Source organism: Xenopus tropicalis, chromosome 2 (assembly GCF_000004195.4).
Source record: "Xenopus tropicalis strain Nigerian chromosome 2, UCB_Xtro_10.0, whole genome shotgun sequence".
In the NCBI taxonomy this organism is placed as follows: Eukaryota; Metazoa; Chordata; class Amphibia; order Anura; family Pipidae; genus Xenopus; species Xenopus tropicalis.
Window position 1 is genome coordinate 96,324,526 of NC_030678.2, and position 21,470 is coordinate 96,345,995.

Sequence of the window (21,470 nt, forward strand, 5' to 3'; positions counted from 1 at the left end):
GTAATATTTTATACCATTTTTTAAAATAACCTCAATAGACCCTTGTCTTACTTTATTCTAAAAAGCCCAAAAGGAGAGAGAAGATGGATAAACAAAACAGCCAACCAGTATTAAATTAATAAAATACTGAGGAATGCAATGACTTTGCAGAGAAAAAAAATGACCTACATTTATAAATAACTGAACACTTTGTTAAAGTGATGAAAGAGCTTTAACACCAATATAAATTATATTATTTCTGTAATATGTTATAACATTTTTTAAAATAACGTCAATAGACCCTTGTCTTACAATCTATATATCAAAGAATCGGTATATAACTACATTTACTACATTTCCATTTCCTTTTGATTTACGTAACTTAAATATTAAGACTTGATTGATCTGCAGTTGGTAGTGGGTGATTTGGTCACATATACAAACACGTGTGTGCCATAGCCTTTACAAGTAGGTTCAGGGTCATACTGGGTTGACGGTGCACCAGGAAAAAAACAGATGGGCCCCATGACACAGACCTGTTCCTCATCAACGCTCTACTGCTCATCTTCCTTCACCGTTTGTGCCGAAGATTAGTATAATGTATGAAAGCTGGGGGGGGGGGGGGAGAGTTGGGTCGGCAGTTAGCCCCTGGGGGGGGGGGTTGGGGACCCCTGGGGCACCCCGAGTGGGCATCGAAAAGTGTTTGAATTGAGTAATCTCAGAGTTGCCTCCTTCTGCATTTTTGCATGATTACATGACTTAACTGACATGAAGATGATAATTTCAGCGACCTGCAATGAAACAACTATACTCTTATATTTGCCTGTTTGTGTTTATCATGTGTTACCATAGTTTATAGTACTGTATGTCTTAGTACAATGAGAAAATTACAGCAGTTCTTGCTAAAGAGAGTTCTACTTATGGCCCCATTTAACTGGCTTTGAATCTAATGATGTTAGCCCATTTAACCAAATAATAAAAAAAGATATAGGGTCCATTTAGAAATCCACCCACAATTGTCAAATTCATATGAATGCATATGATTAAAGTACAATCAGGCTCCATTGCTTCCTTATGGGTGCATATAATTTATCTCCTAACTCTTCTGATGAACAGTACACAAGTGTGCCAACTGACTCTGAGAACCCTGGAGCTACTGCCAGGTCCACATAGTGAATAGGCACACCAGACTTGCATCCAGCTAACTAAACGCAAACACCACTTTGAATCTGCAATCTATACACAATAAGGATGGAATTGTGGTGAAAAAGTGATCTGATATGACTTGTGTGTTCAGGATCAAAAGCAAACTAAATGCAGTCATGTCCTATGTGGCCCCCTTAAAGTCATGAACCAGTGCCAGGCCAAATGTATCTAGCGCCCAAGGCAAGCCCCCAGCCCTGGTTCACAATGTCCCCCTACAGTGAGGTGCTAAATGGGTGGGGAAAAAAGGGACAAGCAAGGGGGGATGATGAATTACACAATGCTGCGATGAGCAGAGGCAGGGGCTGTGACGATCAGGGAAATTGGGTCTACAGACTAGCAGCCAAGCAATACGTGAGGAGAAGTCTGTCACCAAAATGTATCACACCAGTTGGCAGCTGGAGGTAGAGAGAACAGAATTAGAGGTTGGCAGGGGGTGTGTTTCTGTCTACCCCAAGTTCTGGCCCTGTCGCCGACGAATGGACTAACAATACTGAAAAAAATATTTTATTTTGCACAGCCTATTTACTCAGTTTTATTTTTACGGTGAAAGGGCCCTTAAATGCCATTATGCTTAAGGTTGGAAGAAAAACATTTCTGTCATTTAACCCCTAGTTAACTATGCATAATGTAAATAACCACAGGGTGATTAAGCAACTTGAAATAATACTATACTTAGCTGAAGACTTATTCTTGCCAGGGGCATCTTGCACATTACACCAAGGGGCACATTTACTAATCCACGAACGTCCGAAAAGTGTCCAAATGGGTTTTTTTCGTAATGATCGGTATTTTGCGACTTTATCGCAAATTTTTCAAGCGCTCAATACGAAAAAGTCGCGACAATTCACGAAAGTCATAATGGCTATGCAAAAGTCGCGACAATTCACGAAAGTCATAATGGCTATGCAAAAGTCGCGACAATTCAGGAAAGTCATAATGGATATGCAAAAGTCGTGACAATTCACGAAAGTCATAATGGCTATGAAAAAGTTGCTACAATTCACGAAAGTCATAATGGCTATGCAAAAGTCGCGACAATTCGCACAAGTCGTAAGTCGTGACGAAAAAATCGCAAACAATACGGAAAAGTCGCAAAATGTTCGTTTCCAATCCGATTTTTTCCCATTCGGGATTTGGATTCGTGGATTAGTAAATCAGCCCCCAAGACTGGACAAATTAATTTTACCCATAATACCTATATTGGTGCATTTGCATGATATTTTAATTATTACAGTAAACAGGGAAATATTAAAAGAATAAAGTAATCAAAAGTAGGGATTATTTATCACTATATTTATTTAACCAGGATAAAAATAATGACAGATCTAATCCATAAAACACATTTAGTAAACTAATTAAATAAAAAAAAACAAAACAACACAGTTAGATTTCAAGAAGGGTTATTTATTGCACAAATGAAGTCACAGGCAACAATTTTTTCCTGCTATTGGTTATTTATTATACATAGCCATATGTGTGACAAATTCTAGAAGCTCCCAAATAAATGGTATTGATTTCCACTGAGTACAGATTAACTGGGTAATTATCAGTCACATTTATTAATTTGGATATTCTAATACTAACTAAGGAAATAACTGGCAAAGTATTAATAAAAAGTGATGCATTCACTTAATTACACATTAGTTTAACTGTATCCACTTCACACTTTATATTGCCCTTAATGTAGGAAACATAAAGTCGGTGCTGAGTACAGATATATTGCAAATGATGGAATATAACAGTGGTTTATGAAATCTCTGTATGTCTTAAGAGCTTTTTTTGTAGTGTTTTCTTGAATAGTATCAAGTAGCTGCCATTTCCTTCTGTTCTTATTCCTGGCGCAGAGCCAGTGTTTCCACAATCACAGTGACCTGGCTGGGACTTTGAGACAATCCTCCTGAAGGAACTGCTTTGCAGAATACGTATGCACCAATCTAGCATCATTAACTCATCTAGCCATTGCCAGTCAGAAGTTTTATCACTATACCAATAAGCAAAGCAATAACAGCAGAACCCAGGGCAAGCCCACGCCGTAGAGCTAACTGCTTCACTGACAGAACTTCTCCCACTACTGTGACTGCATCATTAGGTGAATCTTCTTGTATCAACACCTCATCTGTGTGAATATCCTCAACTGCATCTGGCAAGACAGCTGCACCAACAACCTCTGCACTTGTTATAGCATACTCATTACTGCTGGATTGTGCAAACCCTGCAATGACAAACAAACAGTTAACTTCAAATACATTCATTATTCTCATAGCATAGGATAGGAATCTGTTAGCAGAAACCCATTATCCAGAAAGCCCTGAATAATAGGAAGGCTATCTCCCTTAGGCTCCATTTTAATAAAATAATTTAACATTTTGAAACATATTTCCTTTTTCTCTGTAATCATAAAACAGTAACTTGTACTTGATCCCAACTATGGTATAATGAACGCTTATTGGAGGCAAACAAATTCCATAAATAATTTTTAGTAGACTTTCAAATTATAGAAAGGCCCCAGGCCCCGAGGATTCTGAATAACAGTTCAGTAATTGTTTACCTCACCAGAGGTGTGGAGAGCACTCCAGTTTAGGGAAACAATACTATTATTTTTATATATATTGTGACACTTGAACCTACAGGGGGATCTGGTTCAGTGTCTTAGGGCCGCTTCCCACAGTCTTTTAGGGTAAACATAGCAGTCACAGAGGTTGCTCTCTTAAAGGCAAGTGCCAGCAGTTTATTTTGTTACAAAACTTCAGTAACGAACACAAAATAAGAAACAGGAAAATAAACCCTTGCACCAGAGCGCTGGCTAAACACAATTGGCAGCCTAACTACAGTTGGGTGGCTTTTCCAACTCCAACTTAATAGAAGCAAACAAAATCAGAAATCATAAGTACCTTTCCCATGCAGCGCAGCTCCTGCTACCTGTGTAGTGGGGAAGAGAGTCTCCCTCCCCCCACTGGAGTCTTTTTAAAAGGCTCTCAGCTGCAGCAATCACCTTGCTGCTAAGGTCTGTATTAAAGGGCTGGGTTTGTAATTAATTATTCCATGTTCCAGGGTACCAACTATGCAAAACCCTGGGAGAAACATATCGTCCATCTACAACTAACCCAGCCATTTTATTACAATATTTAAACACATTCTTTCAATTTCTCATTGCTTCTTTTTCTGTGTTAAATAGGTAGAAGCTGAAATAATATTCCCGTACTTTTTGTACAAACAGAAATCCTCAGCAGAAAAAAGGGTGCCATAATGTACTGTATGTCTTACCTGACTCTCCTGTGATAGTTACATCTATGGCTTTGCCTGCTGTAAGTTGGCATTTACATCTCTACTAAAGCCTCTATACTAATAAATGTTATTTGGAGTTGTTCTTGGAGAATTTTAAATAGAATTGATAATTATGTTCAATAAAATTGATAAGACTATGGCTTAAAAGTTATCCACATGTCCCCATGCGGTCAGATGTCAATATCTCTGGAAACATTTGTGGAAAAAGCAGAATATTTTTGAGTAATATCTAGTATAGTTTACTTACCATCTGGAACCATGGTAAAACCATTACAGGAGTGCTCTAATTGAGAAACATCAGGTTCAGCCTCTTCTTTCTTTGGTTTCACTCCTGCTCGAACTTGAGCCTAATAAAATCAAGGTCAGCAATGTTAAAAGGATGATGGTAGACTGAATTATTTGCAATGTGAACAACTTAATATAGTAATACAAACGATACCATTAAAATCATGGCAAAATCCCTTTAAGAAGATGTCTACAGAACTTTACAGAAATAAATAGTTCTTTCTAAGGGAAATTTTTCCCCTTTTAGTATATGTAATATATGGAGCAGACAAACTTTTTGTTACTGAAGTCAATTAGAGTTTGGGAACTAATTGATTGCTAGATTTGTTTCTTTGTATAGATTAAAATATCTAAGGAATGAGCATTAGATTTCCTTAAATGAGGGGGAAAAAAACATAAAAATGTACCTCTTCACAAACCTTGCTCCAATTTAACCGCAAATTAAAAGTAAGGAAGAAAGAAGCTTGAAGGAAGACGCAGATCAGCATTCCTGACCAAAGGCCTTGGGACAAAAACATAGATCGTTATTAACACACAATAGCACATTGTTGAGAATCCACAATTACACATTAGAAACCTCGAACAAATTTAAGGCAAAGTGGTAATAACTTATAACTAGAGAATATTGGATTGCCTAACATGTATAGAAAACAAAAGGAAGTATATTTTGGAATTACCTCTGAGATTTCAGGGATTGCAGTAAGCGGATACAAGTATAGCAGCGGTTCATTTACAGATGATCAGAAGCTTTATATCTTCCTTTTTGCTGGAATGGCTAATCAGGCCTGACCAACTTTACCATATACATTAATTACAAATGTTAATTTATTTTTATGTTAATTGTTATTGGAAGCAGTATCTGTCTGTCTTCTGCTATTCCTGCACTTATAAATTCTGACTACATGTGCTATTGAAACAAAGTAGATTCATTCTCAGGCTACATTTTGATTATAACTATTACTGTTATTAATAATAGTCAGTGGCTCATACCCATCACACCAAGTTTTGCAGCAAACATCAATGAAATCCCTATGGGAAAACCAAAGAGGTAATACCCGATCGCATTCAAAATTGCTCCAATCTTTTGCTTTCCTGTTCCACGTAGTACTCCACCACAAGTGCACTAAAGGAAGAACAGCCGGCAGAATAAAAGTTAATTGGAATATCAAAACACTGGCTTAGTGTTGTAATAAAAATTAAAATATATTACTTACAGCCATGGCATCACACAGATGAAATGGACCAAAGATAAGCAAGAGTCGTGAAACCAGTGCAACAATTTCCCTTTAAAGAAAATTTTGTAGAAACAGTTGCTTATTAAATATAAGAATTACCAACCACTACCACAAAAAGCAAGAATGGATCAGGACGTTTATGTATATATGGATGTGTGTACTGTATGTATTACATGTATGTATACAGCCATTCTTGGTAACTTTTTTTTATTAAAAGCCAATTTTTTATGGAGTCTGTCTAACTTATATTGAATTTCTAGGGTACTTTTATAGTACTTTAGTACTATATTCTGTAGTTTAACAAAACACCTATTGCCAATTAATGCATTCAGAATGCAGTAGTTTTTCAATCATTCCTTTGCTGTTTACCCAACAATCAAAATTTGTGTATATTCTTGCATATAAATAATCCAGAATAGCAAAGAACCCATTTTGTAGCTTTCTGACATTAAAGCTGTGCCATTTTGCCTGGGTTTGAGCAAATAGCTAAAGTCCTACCTGTGGTCTGTGCCTAAAATTGATTGTAGCCTGCTTTAGGCCACTCAATTCTAAAGGGGCAGTAGGCTAGTTGCATAGGTGTCTCTGTTCCCATCCCGGACAGGGTCCTGTAAGGGTTGGTGTGCGCCTCCTGATGCTGCTCTTTGCAGGGAGTGCAGGATTTTTGATCTGGCACTCCTTGCAAAGAGCAGCACACCCCTAGGAGCAAGTTCTCTTAGAATGAGCTATAAGTGCTATGTTCTTGCTCTTGTGCCCAGTGGCTTAAGGCCCCTAGGCTATACACTGGTTATAGCTAATTACAGATTTATTTACTTGTTAGTTATCATGGATTTAATATGTTTTTGCTATCCACAGAAAACTGTAATACTGTTTTTACGAATAATTATTAAAAACAGACAGTTGTATGTAAATACACACAGTTTTAATATGGATGCAGACAAATGCACACATATATGTTTACTAACCTGTCAGGTGTGAATATATATGCAACTACATCTTTGAGTACAACCAGAAGCGAGCTAGTCAGCACCGAAAAAAAAACTTGAACAAAAGAAAGAATAAAATTAAGAAACAGCTATATACTACATTGTAAAACAAAGGAAAAATCATGAACTATACCACTGACATATTTCCCAAATCCACTTAGTAGAAAGCATGCTATATACAATAACTAAGCCAGGGCTTTCAAACACAACAGAATATCAATCTAGGAGTACTAAAGGGACTTTTGGGAAGTTTTGGGGATGACCAGTGACTAGGGCATACATAAAAAACACTTTTTTTAACAAACAATGAGACAAGTGAACAACCGTAAACAATATTATACAAAAGCTACAATACAACTAGCAGCAACAATATTATTTAGTTTCTCCTTTGTTCAGGTATGTTACTGCAAGTTTTGTTTCAAAAGCTTTGTGCATGATCTCTCTATGTTTCTACCCCATTTCTTTTTTTTTTTACTTTCTGTAATCCCTGCCCTTGATACCAATGATTAAATATCATAAGATAAAAATAGCTGAGGGGGCATTTTTGGAGGTAGAAACTGCATAAATACATACATTAGAATGACTGATTTTCAGTTGATATTTCCCTTCTAAGAATATCAGATGGCTTAAATATGCAAACTGAACTCCTATTTAAGTGGTCTGGTATGCTTACCCGTGCACAAAATGGCTATGTTGCATGAAGCTTTGGCTTTTTCGGTATCTCCAGCCCCAAGAGCATTTCCTACTCTGACACTGGCAGCCACACTAAAACCAAGAGGTATCTATGGGTAAAAGACAAAAGCATGAGTAGGGACTCATTCAGTCTGGCCATCTAAAATAAGCCAATTTAGGTAAAATGGAAGCAGGATTTTGGTGATATGAAGTCTATGTACCAGCAAAAATCATACTATTTCTAAACAAAAAAATATAGTGTTTAAATTAAGCTAGGATGAAATGGCAACTTTACTGACCTGTGCCAGTTGATGTTTTTCAGTACATTTACATGTCTTTCAATGTATGGCTAGCTTAATACAGATTCAAAGCTCTAAGGGAAATAGAATACCTTGTTCACCCTACATCTTACCAAGAATTTGTGTGGTTATTTCAAGTTTTCTAAATAATGTACCATACTTCTAACAATATTTCTATGGCAACCCAATGCACACTTGTGCCCATCAATATCAGTTAAACACTTACGATGTAAGCGATTGTTGCCAATTCCAGCATGATGGCCTGAGCACCAAGCTCTGTCACACTGATAAGACCTAAGAAAAATATTTTTAGTACAGAGTTTTACATTCAAAAGTGCTTTGCAAAATATGCATCAGCTGTAGTATCTTCCTCATTATATTATATTTGTTTATCCTAATTGTACATTTCTTTATTCACTAATTATTTGTTTATATACAAAAAGCAAACTACCATTATTTATACCCTATTTCAGGTGTGCAAGACTGCTTTAGCTATTATACAATACCACAGACCATTTCCTAATACCCCATTATGGAAAAATGATAATCTGGCACACCTTAGAAATCCAGATCTGTAAAAGTAATAGCAGAAACATGGGCAATTCAAAATATTCAATGGTTTTAATATAAGACCAAAACCTGGCTACATTATTTTCACTTTGGAAATGCAGTCGTTACTCAAGGGCCCTCCCCCACTGTTTCAATCTCTATATCACCAATAAAAAAACCATACTTGAACTATTTAGCAAATATATGCTGAGGCTCTGGGTCTGGTGCATCTAGACCACATCTGTAATCTGATGAGTTTCTACCCACATCCTAGTGCCCTATCATCTTTGTAATGTATACAGGTAAATTAAGCTTGTTTAGATGATAGTGATAGGACTGGTATAGAAAAAAACAGGCAAGAATAAACCTGGAGGGTTCAGAATAGGGAAGCGGCTGCAAACAGGCAGGGGGTTGCAGGGAGCTGTTGGAGTTTGAGTGATCACTGGCAACGTTTGGCCATAATTGGGGAGTGTGTGGGGTAGATCAGGGGTGTTATCATACATGCAAGAGGCTTTTTTTTCTATTGGGGCCCCATTTAACTTTTTGTCATGGCCCACCACCCAAAGGGCCCAGGTGACCAGTGGGTCAATAAATGGGGCCCACTGGAGTGAGGACCCTGATACCTTTATAGTATGGGCACCTATGATTAGTGATGACACCCTGGGAATGGGTGTGTAGACTACAAGATGGTATTACTTGTCCCATCAATCTAAATCCTTAAGAACTGCTTTGAATATGAATCTTAAGAGTTGGCACCGGTAAAGGAGTAAAGAGATATTTAAATTTTCAATTAGTTATGTTTGATCGGAAATTTTGTAAAACTACCATATTTAGGAAAATGGGGAACAAGAAAAGGTTCTAGGTTGAGTAGTCACTTTCATATCCTAATGTCTAGAGATTCTTAAACTGAAGTGGTAATTAATAGAGTGTAAAGTAAAGGAGCAAAGGAAACAGTGATTTTGCAGTCTTGCACTGCTAAAGATTAGAAAGGAAAACCTTGTAGTTATCTGCATTGAACTGCATATTGTGCTAGCAGGAATGGCATGCTACCCAATTGTTTGCGCACTGAAAAGCTTATGATTGGGAAGTTTTGGTCATAGGCCCAGCAAATCATTTTTTCTCATTTATCTAATGTTGAGCCTTCCTCTCTGAATAAACCCCACCAAACATTGTACATGTAAACCTAAATTCTGCTTAACAGACATAAATAAATCAGTTAAAATGCATGCACTGCTCTGTACCAAGAGATAAAATCAGGACAGTAAGGGCTGCATTTAATACAATATCACCACAGTTCTGTAGCCAAATGTATCCTGTTTCTACATTACTAAGTTCAAATTAGTCTATTTTAACCAACCTGCAAGGAATCCTCCAATTTCAAAACTCCACCATTCTATGCACACCATGAGCATGCTGGGAATAGCAAGGCGAATATAGGAACCCCATTCCTGTAGACAATCCCAGGACCAACCTATGTAAGTGCAAATTTCATAACTGTATATTAAATGTTTAATATGTAAAATGTACAACTTTCTATTTCATATTTTATAGGGAAGTTAGTTTCATACCTGACCATGTTTCTACATACAGCTTTTTGAAACGTATGTAGAGAAAAAGAAATAAGCACATTGCAAACTGAGAAAGCGTATTTGCCCAAGCTGAACCTCTGAAAGAAAAACAAGGATAAAAATTATTTTTTTAAAAGCATAAGTAGGCTGTAAAAATAATTCTATCATATAATGATTTTGAATAACCTCAAAACTTTTTTCAGTAATAACTCATTTATGAGTATGATGGCAGTGATAATAATAAGCAATAAAGGCATAATCTATTGTTTTTTGAAGTTTGCTTACTGCCTTCCTAAATTGTAATATTTCTGCAGATCTCTGTTTACATTGGGCACCATATGATTCAACTGGTGTCAGCTTGTTAAACTCTACAGAATATAATTTGAGACTGGCATGCATGATCCGAGAACTGTGTACCATGTGGTGATTAGTCAGAGGACAATTACTGCACAGGGGCATGGCGCATTGATATATTTTGCTGATATATAATAGGTGCCATTACTTACGCTACTCCCAGATTTAGGCCATAGAGGAAGATTGCATTGACTGCTGCATTAATGAGGTTTACTGAGACACCTGTAATCACCTGAGGCCATATTATCCCCTAAAAAACAAGGAAAGATATATTGTACACGAAAGGCAAGAGAACGTTCTGATGGATAAAATGTACAGTTTAGCAATAAATAGCCTTTTACCTCATTGCAAATATTTATCTGCAGACTTTAGTTACTAATAATTTTCCAGAGAAGCAAAGTCTCAAATTGCATGCTCTTTTCTATTCAGCTTTCAAGGATTTTTACCTAGGCTCAGAGAGGAAATGCTCGTGTCACAGTGACAGTTAATCTATAGCTATTAATCATGAGGGCTATACTTTATGCAATGAATGAATGTATTGAGAACCTACCTGGTTTTGTAAATATCTTGTCTGCAGCTGATAGAGGAAAACCACCTAAAAAAGACAATGACTTGGGAGGTGACATAATATATTTTCCCTGGTATTTACAATTGTAGTAGGTTTGTGTGACTCTTATGGTGTGTAACACCATTAAATTGTCACTTGTTCCTTTTAGCTTTGTGTAAAACTAAAGTTACACAGAAGACGTTGTTTTTGAACAAGTTACTAGATTAAAAACCTTAAAGGACAAGGAAAGGCTAAGTCACTTGGGGGTGCCAAAATGTTAGGCACCCCCAAGTGATTTAAATCACTTACCTCGTACCCCGGGCTGGTGCCCCTGTTAGGAGAAAACAGCACCAGCCCGGGGTACCTGTAGCGCAGCGCTTCCTCCTTCGCTTTTGGAAGGACTAAGGACAGGCGCATGCGCAGTAGAGTGAAAAGCCGACATCTCTGTTAAAGTTCAGCTTTTCACTCTACTGCACATGTGCGCGACTTCAAGGAAGACTGGCTTAATAGCACAGGTATAGCCTTAACATTCAGCAACTTGCAAACAATTTGTTTTAATCTTGTTAAATATCGTTTGTGCAAACTACTGAAACATGGCATCTGAGAGGTAAGATTTGCGAAATAAATGTGGAAATGTGGGTAAAATGTTTCTATATTATTTGGCTTATATTACCTTAGAGAAAAAGTTCTGTCATACACACAAAACTTTTGTGCCACAATAATGACTTTTAACACTTGAGAATTTGGATGCATAACAACAAATTCAAAAGAATTACTGTATATCTGCTGAGAAGTTGTCATACTTTTTACAATTTAGTAAAGAACTTTAAGAATTACGTACATAGTGAATATCCCCCCATGTGTTTAAGGAGGTTTTTACTATATTTAATGTACATTGTTGTTGTGGAATATATTGACTGATCAAAATCCATGATGCATCAGTCTATGTATCACAGGAATGTAGTTGGTGGTGCGCATATTCTCAGACATCCTCTTACAATATAACTTTATTAATTAATTCAACATACAACTATTATGAAATCAGACAAAAAAATTTTGTCTCAAAAATGAGAAAGACTGAAGAGTTCATTTTTAAACATTAGCGCAAAACAGTGCAGTTGCCAATAGCTACCAATGAGGTCTTTGTCAACTTGTAGTAGACAATTTAAAACTAATTGCAGATTGGCTGCTTTTTCAGTAACTGCATTTGAGCAATACAGCACCTGTGTTCATAAATCAGTCCCTTTACTATGACTTAAAAATTTTATTGCTTGACAACCAGACTGCCTAATGTGTATTAGACCTAATTCTGTAAGACCATGAGGCTAAATGCCAAGTGACCTTTATAGCTTCCTTGTAACTGCATGGTGCTTTAAAGTAAAATCATTACAGAAAGATGACACAGCAAAGTATGGAGTTTTTTTCCTGCTAATATTTTAGTAAAACATTAATTATGTTTGTTGCATAAGGCAATTTACTCTTCACTTTAATTGTTTTAAATGCATTTTGCCTAATAAAGGTATGAAATCCATTATCAGGAAAACTGTTATCCAGAAAGCTCAGAATTAAGAAATACTCCGTTTTAATCAAATCATTAAATTTTTTATAAAATCATTACCTTTTTCTCTGTAATAATAAAAGAGTACCTTGTACTTGATCCCAACTAAGATGCATAAAGTCTTCATTAGAGGCAAAACAAGTGTATTAGGTTTAGTTAATGTTTAAATTATTTTTAGTACACTTAATTTATGGAGATCCAAATTATGTAAAGATACTTTGTCCAGGAACTCCCAGGACCTGAGCATTCTGGATAACAGGTTCCATGCCTGTAAATGTAATATAATTTCCTAGGTCACCACTACCGTTAGGAGAAGTACTCAGGCAGTGATATATTGAATCCCTATTATCTGCACTGGTTTATAACTGCAGTTTTAATTCTAACAATCAGTAATATTGAGCCATGGATGTCTCAAGAAGTACATTTTAAACCACCAATATCTATCCAAGACGCTGCACAACCTTACCAAGGACAGAATCATTTAAAAAAAAAAAAAAAAAACATTTTGCCATTGAAAGTGGTACAAATACAGTCTAATAGACTCAGCAGGGAGCTATTTTAAGTTTCACTGACGGTAAAAATAAATTATGTAGTATGGTTTTGCTGCAAAACTTCAGCAGCTAAATGTAACTTTAGATGCTGTATAAAGCAGAACAATAATACTAGATATGTTCCTATACCAGGCCATGCCATCTAACATATGGTGGAACAGCTTCAGCCATTTTCAATATTTAAAATGCATTTTAGAAGGCTAACGTTGACTTTACACTTTACACCTTTTTGGTCATTTATACACATGACAACCCCAACACAACACTGTAACTACAATGAAGTAAGACATGACACCATTGGGAAAACACTAAGGTAGGACATCAGGTATCCTTAACAAAACTGGCTGAAGAATCGGTACTAGTATTAGGGTAGGCTAAAACTTTAAACTTACAGGTAGTGCTGGCATGAAAATCGTGACATACATTTGTGTGAACCTGAAAAAGAATAAAGAGTTTTTTTCACAATATGTTAAACTCCAAAAATCAGCTTTCACTTGAACAATTTCACAACTGTGATCAACTTACATCTGGGCCTCCTAATTTAGCCCCCAAGAAATTCTCCACTAAAGATACCAGTTTTTTATAAGAAAAATCCCCAAGGAGGGCTCTACCATTTCTGGGAGATGCTTCAGTCTAAAAAAAGACATAGCACCTGAGAGGTTTGATGATGGGCCTAACTGTCATGATGTCACTTTTGCCTATTTATTAAAATGGCCCTGATTCAAATTGCATAGAAAATAAAAATTATCAAACAGTGGTCAATTAGCTGGGCGGAGCAGGTTTGTATCCTGTAAATAACTTTTTCCTAAATCATTTCAATGCAACTAGATATGCATTTTATAGTAGAGGACAACCATGAAATCTAGTATCACCCTGTTATATACAATCACTTTTTAATAGTTTAGTTTAAAGATTTGCACACATCTCCCAACATACAGTTTACAAGGAAAAGGGGATCTGAAAGTTAAAATATGTTTTTGTTTCTTTACTACATCAATATTTATATATAAATTAAATGTATTTCAATCAAAATAAATTTGCAATTTAGCATCTGTGTATATTTATCATTATCATTTATACTTGGGGTTTTTATATTGGGGTGCTGTCTTGACACCTGGAGGTAGTATGAGCCAGCAGTGAATAATAACATTCTTCCTTCAGTAAAATACATGACCTATACCTGTAACCTGGTCATTCGGTGAAGTAACTTGCAGGGTAATCAATGTATAGAGGGGTAGTTGTTACAAAAAAATTAGAAAAGAAGGCGTTTGGTGCTTGTGTTTTTTTGAAAGACTCACATAAGACATTTCATAACAATCTAGTCAACAATTGCATCTTTGCCCATAGTTTACAGATCACTACTCTAGACAATGCAAAATCACTTCAACTGTACTTTGCGGTGAAGTAAATCCTGTGTCATGGCTAATATATGGTATCATATGCAGTTAACCTTGCAACATCTGGGTTCTGTTTGCATAGCAGCAAAATCTGTTCAGTATTAATAAAGATGGCCCAGCAGGGGAAGCAAAACAGCAGCACGATTAAAATAGCTCGCTGAAGAATTGTCCCAACACGCTTCAGATTTCTGCCACCAAAAGTCTGAGAAAATCATGAAAAAAACAACATAATGAATAATATGGATTTGCAAAAGGAGATGTACAATGAGATTTCATACTGCCATTAATTTAGCAATTACAATGGATCAGATATAACCACTGTGCTACATACAATACAGGTATGGGATCCTTTATCCGGAAACCTGTTATCCAGAAAGTTCTGAATTACCGAAAGGCCGTCTCCCATAGACTCCATTATAAGCAAATGATTCTAATTTTTTAAAATGGTTTCCTTTTTCTCTGTAATAAGAAAACACTACCTTGTACTTGAGCCCAACTAAGATATAATTAATCCTTATTGGAGGCAAAACAATCCTATTGGGTTTATTTAATGTTTAATTGATCTTTAAACAGACTTAAGGTATGGAAATCCATTACAGAAAGATGCCTTATTCGGAAAATCCCAGGTCCCAAGAATTCTGGATAACAGGTCTCATACCTGAACAATGTTTCAAAACTACATGTGGAACTTTTCCAAACTGTCCAAAGTGCTCATTTATTTTAGATGCCCAACTGCACAAGTACAGTAGCCTAGAGCAACCAACCAGCAATATTTTTAGTGACTGTACTATCAGGTAGAAAATTAAAGGAAAGATCTGATAAGTTGCGTTACTGGTGCAATTTAGCACCTATCATTGTATACCAGCCCCTTAAGTCCTTTTAAGAAACGTATTCCCTGTTGCAATCTAATTTTAATAAACTGCTACGGTTTCTTTTTTATCAAACCATATAGTCCTAGGGAATTCCCAATTTTTTACTAATCCTGGTGCTGCTTCTCCCCTCAACCTACTTGTACTGATAGCAGTAACCAAAAAAAAAAATATATAACACTTGTGGGAAGGAACACATAATTTATTAGAGCTCCTTTCCCCTTACCCCAAGTCATATATGACTTACAAGCATAGACAGTTATATGCTTGTGAGTTGATGCCTTCATACATTCCTTCATTCACATGGCAAACATTTCTGACCATATACACCAGGGAACCCCAACCTTTTTTTACTCATGAGCCACACAAAAATGTAAAAAGGGTTGGTCAGCCACACAAGCATGAAAAGTTCTTTGGGGATGCCACATAAGGTCTGTGATAGGCTATTTGGTAGCCCCATGTGTAAAACAGGCTTATCCAATCACTGGGCCTACACAGACCTGTAGGGAGGTCTGCGTATGGTCAAGCCCCCACCCATCTGGATTTTCTAACCTGCCCAATAGACTGCACAGATATTGGATGGGCAGGCTATCGAGAGGGATCCCTTTACAGTAACCTATTAGCTGTCAAATCTGTCTGGAGGGGAACAGTTGCTACATTTTTTTGGGCCCATGGTTGACCACCTTAACAGTCACCAGGATACCAGGATGATACCAGGAATTTGTCTTTAATTTTATTTTTCTCCTATTTATTTAACCAACTAGAATTTCTTTTTTTGCTTCAGTCTCCTCATGGCTTGCAATAGCTTCCTTTTATGATATTTTTTATTGGCACCCAGGTTAGTGGTTAACTAGCCAGCTATAAGATAAATGTTGTGCAACACTGCTATAAGAGTGTTAATGACTGATCTAGCAGTTACAGTTAAGCTTATGCAATACGTACTATTTCTCTTCTGGCATATTTCAGCCAGCACATGAAAATCTGATACCCACTCCTTTTAATTACATTAATGAGAGAATAAATGTTAAGGAGGGTACATCAAAACTATTTAACAAAGCTTTAAATCAGCATGGATGCAAAGGCACAATCCTTTTCCCTAAAAAAATCCCCCTGATAATTGATCTCAGAACTTTTGGAGTTTCTCATTCTTTATTAATGTGACTATTTTACCTGCTTTTGTAAACTATATCTTGATATCAATGGTATGTATATCTTTATACTGGAATTGACTGGCTACAATCTTTTTTATTTTATCCTTATCTCCCACATTCCTCACTATGGTGTGTTACTACTTGAACAAAGCTATAAATTGAACTCTCCATATTTCATTCACTTAGAACACTACTAAGGGGCTGATTTACTTACCCACGAACGGGTCGAATGGAGTCCGATTGCGTTTTTTTCGTAATGATCGGTATTTTGCGATTTTTTCGTATGTTTTGCGATTTTTTCGGATTCTTTACGAATTTTTCGTTACCAATACGATTTTTGCGTAAAAACGCGAGTTTTCGTATCCATTACGAAAGTTGCGTAAAAAGTTGCGCATTTTTCGTAGCGTTAAAACTTACGCGAAAAGTTGCGCATTTTTCGTAGCGTTAAGTTTTAACGCTACGAAAAATGCGCAACTTTTTACGCAACTTTCGTAATGGATACGAAAAACTCGCGTTTTTACGCAAAAATCGTATTGGTAACGAAAAATTCGTAAAGAATCCGAAAAAATCGCAAAACATACGAAAAAGTCGCAAAATGTTCGTTTTCAAGTCGGAACTTTTCCAATTCGGGTCGGATTCGTGGGTTAGTAAATCAGCCCCTAAGAGTAATATCACGTTGAGAGAAGCAAAACTAAAATAATTAATCGCTGATGAATACAGCTTGCATTTCTGTGTAAACCTGTTTATTATTCTGTGTTGAAAATAAATATATTCCTTTTGTGATTGCTCTGGTGTGTGGCATTGGTATCATGGCTGGTACTCTATTAAAAATTTGCTGAATTATATATCTAGATGATATAATTGCTGGTTCAGAAAGAGACATTCTAAAGCAGTGCTGTCCAACTGGCGGCCCGCGACACCCCTCTGTGTGGCCCCCCACCTGTCTGGCTGCTTTGATGGCTTACTCTTGTGTAAGCTTTAAATGGTATCAGTACTGAGATTAACTGCCCCCCCTGCATGGTTCTCACCTCAGATTCAGGCTGTAATCAGGCTGTATTGTTTAAATATGTAATCCCCTGTGTTGTTCACACCTTTTAATCTCTGCATTGTTCACCCCCTGCATTGTTCACACCTCAGGCTCAGGCTGTAATCACCCCCATTGTTCCCCTGTTCACACCTCAGGAGCAGTAGAAACCCACAAATAATCCCTGCACTCTACAAAAAGAACATATACTGAGGTGGTACTGCAATTAAAACGTTTTTTAATATATAGTTATTGTGCAGACTGTAGGAGCAGTGCCAGCATTGTGTCACTGTAGGCTGCCTGTGTGTGTCATACACACACAGGCAGGGTAGGGCAAGCAGAGTATGGCACACACAGGCAGAGTATGGCACACACAGGCCAAGTATGGCACAAACCAGCCAAGAATGGCACACACAGTGAAAGTATGGCACACAGGCAGGGTAGGGCAGGCAGAGTATGGCACACACAGGCAGGTTAGAGAAGGCAGAGTATGGCACACACAGGCAGGGTAGGGAAGGCAGAGTATGGCACACACAGGCAGGGTAGGGAAGACAGAGTATGGCACACACAGGCAGGGTAGAGCAGGCAGAGTATGGCACACACAGGCAGGGTAGGGCAGGCAGAGTATGGCAGGTTTTTGCTGTACTACAACCATTAATATGGGTATGGTCATGTGATAACATGGGTGTGGTTTCAAGTGGGTGCGGTTTCAAAAAGGGGAGTGGTCAAAACTGGCTTCCATTATCGGCCCTCCACCACGTAGGTCGGAAAAATTCCGGCCCTCGGTACAACAGAAGTTGGACAGCACTGTTCTAAAGGGTTAGTTACCCCTAGAAATGCAAATGCTGCCTGAAGCAAAGATTACTGGCTGGATTTCCATGTCAGCTGTTTATATACCCGTGATTAGAACAAGAAATATATTGTTAGCTGTTGTTGTTTACTTATAAGGTTTAGTGCTGCAAATGCATTATCTATTTGTTATTTCTGTGATAACATGAATTATATAATGCAAGCCATAAATGTAGAAATCTACTTATGCTAATACATTACCTGTGATATAAGTGTATCACATGCAGAAGAGAGACCAGAGCCAACAGATACCCCTGTTACATTTATCACCTGTAAGCACAAACCATAGGCAACTTGTTAGCCTAAAGACAGACCTATTCTCTGAGCAATAGAGCCTGATTTCTGGTAAAATAGCAACAAGTCTGGTATAAGTATGAGTTTATGGGTTAGTGCCCAGCAATTTCTGTATAGAAGAAAGCATTTTTAAAGGCAGATTTTTGTTTAGTACAGAGATGTTTTGGTGCCAACACAACCCTACATCAAACCTAGTAAGAGCTGCACACATCTAAAATGTAAATCCTTTCCACATTAAAATAAATATATGCTTAAATGAACAAATGAGCAAATGTGCTCCCATTTGCAGCACAAATGCATATTTCTAGAATTATAGTATATTATCTTTAATGGATTTGCATTTTCTCTGCTTGAAAATAAGGTAATGTCTATATAGTGATGGGACAATGCAACATAATAATATATCATAAAATTACTATATTGCCCCTATTTGTATATATACCTGACCTTGGACTCCCTTACTTATTGTCTAGAATAGATCATATCGAGAAATATATTTGTGATGAAATACTACACTCAAGTTAAAAAATCTAAGTAAAGAACTAAATGATTTATTATGTTAACTTATTTATTATGACCTATGGTAAAAAGGTCTTGCTAACAAAAGAGCATGCATCCATTCTCCTGAGCACTGTTAATCAGCTAAAGAGGAAATACAGCATATTTAAAAAAAACTTTAAATCATGTGGGCACCAAAGAATTATATATAGCACCTGCATTAAATTTGGGCAGAAGGTATATTACCATAAATATTACACATTTACTGGAACTACCCATAGATCTGATCCATATCTGTGACAGGAATGAATCTTAGATGTTATCTAAACCAAAAAGGAATGTGGAAAACCCCTCACAGCTCTGCCTTCACACAGGAAAAAGAAACTGCAGTTATGTTTCGGATAAGCAGCAACCCTTCAGATCAGATAAATTTGGTTGATTGATAGGATTTATGGATATTAAACCTTGATACCTTAAGAATGGCTCAAAAAATTTTATAGGTTATATTTATATATTAGTAAATAGTAAAATAATGAATACACGCATCTTGTTAGGCAAGTGAATGGCGATATAATACGTACTGCAACAGCAAGCGTCACTGAGTCCAGTTCAATCTTGCCCAAATGTCCACAAAATATGGAGCTTACAACATTTACCATGAATACCATTATCTGAGAAAGAAACTAAAAAACAAAAAATCACAAGATAATGTTAATGAACTATAGATGAATCTTAATTTATAGCAGGGTGTAATTTCCTACAAGCTACAAATTATATAAACATTAGGTGGCCATACATGGGCCAATAAAAGGTGCTGACTTTGTCACCTGAGTAAGTAGCTTATTAGCCCGTGTTTGGTGCCAGCCAACAGGCCTGCCAAAATGATATTTGGCAAAAAATCTACAAGTTATAGGATGGCTAGGTTTGATTTTGCCATTTCATCGAATATTGCATCTTCACCACTTGTTTGGCAACCACGCCAAATGAGCAGATCTTGAAATATATGGCCAGCTTTAGATGCCAACAAAATTACATTTGCTGCACAACCACATTCAGCCTTATAAAGATGAAACTGTAGCAAAATAATGTCTGCATAACAGAACTTTTCACAGACAAGTTTTCTAACATTTTACCAAACTAAACTCAAACTCTTATTTTAATATCTAATTTCAATTTGGCCAAGCAATAGGGCCAATCCATATCTATGCAACAACAGCTAGGATTTAGCCAAATCCCAAACTTCATACAGTTCAACAGAGCACTTTGATCAATCCTTATCTCTTAGTTCAGGGACAAAGTGCAGTAAGTGACACAATACTCTGCAAATATATACATACACACATATATACATATATATATATATATATACGAAATAATATACCTCTATTGTAAACTATGATTATAATTATATTTTATATATACACATATAATAATAGATCGTCTATTTTGATATATATTTGATAAAAGTTTACTGTACTGTGGTGTTTATTTAGCTTCTTTCTATACACTATGGAATGTTTTAGACAGGCAGATGGTAACATATATATGACTGTATCAGCCATGTTGTACCCCAAACAGGAGCTCGAACTGAAAACAAAGTCCAAAAGCCATTATAATACATGTACATGAACTTGTGAAAATAGAAGTGAAAATAAAAGTGCGGTAGTGAGCAGCACCCCAGGGGGATGTGCCATCTTACCACGGGCCCAGCGATTACACAAAGATCCTTCACTTCTTGCCACATATTAACTGGCAGTAGCTGCCGTGTCGCCCTCCAGAGCCTTTCGAGAAAGAGATTCGGCTTTGCAGATTCCAGCACACTCATATTAGGGGAACCCATAGGTCGGTAATCAACATTCTCCTCCATTTTCACAGTCTAGCGGTGACTAGGTACAGCCGGTACATGTGTGAACTAAAAAGCCAACCCTCTCACGCCCCCACCACCATTAAATAGGAGGAGAAGGCGGAGATGCGAGAGGGCGAAGGGCGTTTGTAATGGACAATAGGATAGATATGTCCGTAAAGCATTTGTATGAGCTGTCCTGTCTGTTTAATAAGTTTAGCGTGAGACAAAAGTACCATGTTGCCATTAGCAACGGTTAATAATTTCGGAGGAGACAGCGGTCTTGGCTGTGGTACATAAACCACGTTGACTATCATGTGAATGTCACACGCTGGATACTACTTTGGAGTCGTGTTCTCAGAGAAAGTGATCACTTGAAAATACTGATATGGAATAGAAATTATTGTATTGGAGAGACAAGGCATTTGACTAGAACTGCTTTATATGGACGAATAAACTATTAGCCCTAAAATA

The 21,470-nt window shown here is 36.9% G+C and overlaps 1 protein-coding gene across 1 annotated transcript; it reads right to left on the bottom strand.

Moving 5' to 3' along the window:
• Window positions 1–2,568: 2,568 nt before the first annotated feature.
• On the bottom strand, window positions 2,569–21,109 carry LOC100495963 (multidrug and toxin extrusion protein 2-like). Its single transcript, XM_031896965.1, has 17 exons — window positions 20,853–21,109; window positions 19,735–19,836; window positions 18,563–18,631; window positions 14,522–14,670; window positions 13,464–13,506; window positions 10,966–11,010; window positions 10,568–10,665; window positions 10,062–10,159; window positions 9,851–9,964; window positions 8,171–8,238; window positions 7,647–7,755; window positions 6,953–7,028; window positions 5,970–6,039; window positions 5,746–5,878; window positions 5,163–5,257; window positions 4,718–4,817; window positions 2,569–3,397 (listed from the first exon to the last, which is right to left on the bottom strand). Exons 1-17 carry the CDS (start codon window positions 21,018–21,020, stop codon window positions 3,138–3,140), a joined length of 1,797 nt encoding a protein of 598 aa, XP_031752825.1. The 5' UTR covers window positions 21,021–21,109; the 3' UTR covers window positions 2,569–3,137.
• Between the last annotated feature and the right edge of the window lie 361 nt (window positions 21,110–21,470).

What these genes read in the sequence shown, in the direction of transcription:
- LOC100495963 (XM_031896965.1), bottom strand. Translation starts at nt 21,020, where the DNA reads ATGGAGGAGAATGTTGATTACCGACCTATGGGTTCCCCTAATATGAGT. An exon ending in ATCTGTGTGATGCCATGGCT is followed by an intron (nt 5,879 to 5,969) that starts GTAAGTAATATA and finishes TTCTTCCTTTAG; the next exon opens with TGCACTTGTGGTGGAGTACT. An exon ending in GGAGCAAGGTTTGTGAAGAG is followed by an intron (nt 4,818 to 5,162) that starts GTACATTTTTAT and finishes TGATTTTATTAG; the next exon opens with GCTCAAGTTCGAGCAGGAGT.